The 3,424-nt window shown below is 44.9% G+C and overlaps 1 protein-coding gene across 1 annotated transcript; it reads left to right on the top strand.

Annotated features, from left to right (window-relative positions):
- Positions 1-1,645: 1,645 nt before the first annotated feature.
- Positions 1,646-3,081, top strand: LOC135581612 (aquaporin PIP1-2-like). Its single transcript, XM_065149542.1, has 4 exons — positions 1,646-2,071; positions 2,167-2,462; positions 2,551-2,691; positions 2,788-3,081. Exons 1-4 carry the CDS (start codon positions 1,747-1,749, stop codon positions 2,881-2,883), a joined length of 858 nt encoding a protein of 285 aa, XP_065005614.1. The 5' UTR covers positions 1,646-1,746; the 3' UTR covers positions 2,884-3,081.
- The last annotated feature ends 343 nt before the right edge of the window (positions 3,082-3,424 follow it).

Below are 3,424 nucleotides of genomic sequence, written 5' to 3'. Positions count from 1 at the left end.
GCAAAAATATGATGATGATATTTTAAGTACTCTTTGATTAGCAATATTAAACGTGCAGTCGTCTCTTGCTTCTTCTATTTTTTTTTTACTTTTATTGAACCAATCATAAATAATAGTTTAAGATATTATATATTTCCAAGCTTCCCTTTAATGATTGAAGAGATGATTGGTGTAATTATAAATGAAACCTAACCCAAGTAAACGTGTTCGGTCGGCCTCAATGAGGTGTGCTGTGGGGTCGATATCAGTAATACAAAATTAATCAAATATTTGTATGACACATTTGTTTTGAAAAAAACATTCATTTTTATTTTTTCCTTGAAAAAGTGTCTCTTTCTTTCTATATCGAATAATATCAAACATTTCTCTCATCAGTCCTAATATAATTTTCTCATTAATTTTGATTCAAATAATATTATAATATTTTGATCATCAAAATAAAAATAATACTATAATTGATATAAATATATTCATAATCTCAATCAAATCAATTTTAAATCTAAAAAATTTAATATCATAAAAAATTTAATATCAACACCTTAACATATTGTAAGTAAGTGATAGAATTAGGTGAAAAAGAACCCTAATTAAGCAAATATTACTAATACAAAATAACCCTAATTAAGCGAATATTTTCATGATAACATGCGAAGAAATGAAGTACATGCCACGGAGGTATTGGGTGAGTCTCCTTGTCATGATTGCTGGCAGCACGTGGCCAGAGGAGCCGCGGGTCCCACGGCGTGAGTTGTGCTCCACATGCCGCCAAGGCGCACGTTGCTGTGGATCGACCAGAGGTGGGGCCTCACGTCGCCCTCACCATCGTCCACTTCCCACTCGCGATGATTGATGTAGACAGTATAAACAAAGCAGGGAGAAGATGATCGCCAACTCTTCCTTTCGTAATGTCCCTTCTGAACCAATTTTAATCGCATTCATCATGATGCCTGCAATATGAAGATGGTCACACCTGTACTTCACCCAGTGTTTGGTGGAGAAGATGAACAGTGGAGGGATAGATCATTGATCCAAGTAGCCGTTGAGGTGAGTCCAAGGCTGTCGCTTCCTGCAACGGGCGTCTCCCAGCGCCAGTATGACCTAAACCTCTGCATTCATCGTGCCCACACTGTCCTGTTCTGCAAGCTTTACGGGGATGAGATAACAGTGAAACATAATGGGTTTGGATGAGCCAAGCGAACAGAATCCATTAAAGAGGCAAGACGACGGTGCAAGGCTGCAGCCAGTGGGGAAAAGAGGAAGGGACAAGAGTGACCTGCAGACGTCCTTTGTCTGTCTTGTTCACTGCAAACTTGCCTGTACATGTGTTATCCTTGCATTGATACTGATGCACATCGAAGCATCCACGGTGAGATCATTACCCTCAGGGTATGAGAAGGATAGAGAAGCCTTTTGAATATGGACTTCCGAGTGGTGTACCTATTAAACCACTACATAAATCCAGTAGAAATACAGCAACATTAGGTGATGATTCTTCTACCTAATCCTATCCTTTTTTACTATAAAATGGTAAAAGAAAGGAAGCGTCTGGACAATTTTATACCATAAATCAAAATAATTGTTTTGTTCACCATCAGTACCTCTATAAAGACACCTGAGCGGTCCTTAATTCCCTTCACATGCTCTCTTCTGTTGCTCCAGAAGGTTGCTGAGGAAGAGAAGTCCTGTGTGTGTGTGTGTGAGAAAGAGAGAGAGAGAGAGAGAGAGAGAGAGAGAGAGAGAGAGAGAATGGAGGGGAAGGAGGAGGATGTGAAGCTTGGAGCCAACAAGTTCTCAGAGAGGCAGCCCATAGGGACGGCAGCTCAGGACAAGGATTACAAGGAGCCACCACCAGCACCCCTCTTTGAGCCAGGGGAACTCAAGTCTTGGTCCTTCTACAGGGCTGGGATCGCGGAGTTCGTGGCCACCTTTCTCTTCCTCTACATCACCATCCTCACTGTCATGGGGGTGGTCAAGTCCAGTAGCAAGTGTTCCACTGTGGGCATCCAGGGAATTGCGTGGGCCTTTGGAGGCATGATCTTTGCTTTGGTCTACTGCACCGCCGGCATCTCCGGTAAACTTTTGCTTACACCTTTCCACCTCCTCGCTTCTTGTTCCGGAGCTCATAGTTCTTGTTCTTCTTACACTTCGCCGGCGTTTCTTGTGCAGGTGGGCATATCAACCCTGCTGTGACCTTTGGGCTGTTCCTGGCGAGGAAGCTGTCCCTCACACGGGCCCTCTTCTACATGGTGATGCAGTGCCTGGGCGCCATCTGCGGTGCCGGCGTCGTCAAGGGGTTCCAAAAGGGTGTCTACCAGAGCAACGGTGGCGGAGCCAACGTCGTGGCCTCCGGCTACTCCAAGGGCGACGGATTGGGCGCCGAGATCGTGGGCACCTTCATCCTGGTCTACACCGTCTTCTCCGCGACCGACGCCAAGCGCAACGCCAGGGACTCCCACGTGCCTGTAAGCCCCCCTTGCTTTCGTGTAGCTCTCACAGCTTTCGCTTGTAGAAGCAGAGGCTAACGAGAAATGAATGATGGATGATGAACAGATTCTTGCGCCCTTGCCCATCGGATTCGCTGTCTTCCTGGTTCACCTGGCAACCATCCCGATCACCGGCACCGGCATCAACCCTGCTCGGAGCCTGGGAGCTGCCGTCATCTACAACAAGGACCATGCCTGGGATGACCATGTAAGCATGTTAAAGTGGATGCACGATTAAGCTGCACACTCCCAACTCTTACAACAATTCTGATGTAGCTTCGTGTTTGTGTTGATGCTTTCACAGTGGATCTTCTGGGTTGGTCCCTTCATTGGAGCTGCCCTCGCTGCCCTCTACCACCAGGTGGTCATCAGAGCCATCCCATTCAAGAGCAGATCCTGAGTGTTCTTCTCTGCATGGACTCTCCATCAGATCCACATGTCTACCTTCCGTTTGCAGATCATTTTGTTGTGTTCTTCCTTCCTTTCTTTCTTAATCATCTTAAAATTCCACTGTCGTGCATTCATGTACTGCTGCTGCTGGTGATCGAGTATGTAAATTAAGTAATGGTGTAGTGAATTCCAGTCTTCTGCTGCTTCAGGAGAGCTCGTTTCTTTCTTATTCACCCACGAGTTGGCAATAACAGATGCACAGATGCTTGCAAGAACAGTAGTGTGTGGTGTGGCATTTGTGCCGTGGAAGGACAATGAAGGACAATGATTGAGAGTGTGTGGTTTGGATAAACACTGAGGCGGCACCAATTCTGGATTTTTCTTCTCGATTCTGTGGTTCCATTTCATTCAGATTAGCTCTCACAAAGTATAGCATGTCTTGAAGGAAAAGGACATCCTACCTGCAGGTTTACAGTAATCTGCACGAGTTCTCAGAAGAATTTTACAAGCGAGTTTTGAAGGATACAAAGTATATTATACACAAATTGATT

Source organism: Musa acuminata, chromosome BXJ3-4 (assembly GCF_036884655.1).
Source record: "Musa acuminata AAA Group cultivar baxijiao chromosome BXJ3-4, Cavendish_Baxijiao_AAA, whole genome shotgun sequence".
Taxonomy (NCBI): domain Eukaryota; kingdom Viridiplantae; phylum Streptophyta; class Magnoliopsida; order Zingiberales; family Musaceae; genus Musa; species Musa acuminata.
The sequence above is the reverse complement of the archived record's forward strand: the minus strand, read 5'-3'. Positions and strand labels throughout refer to the sequence as shown.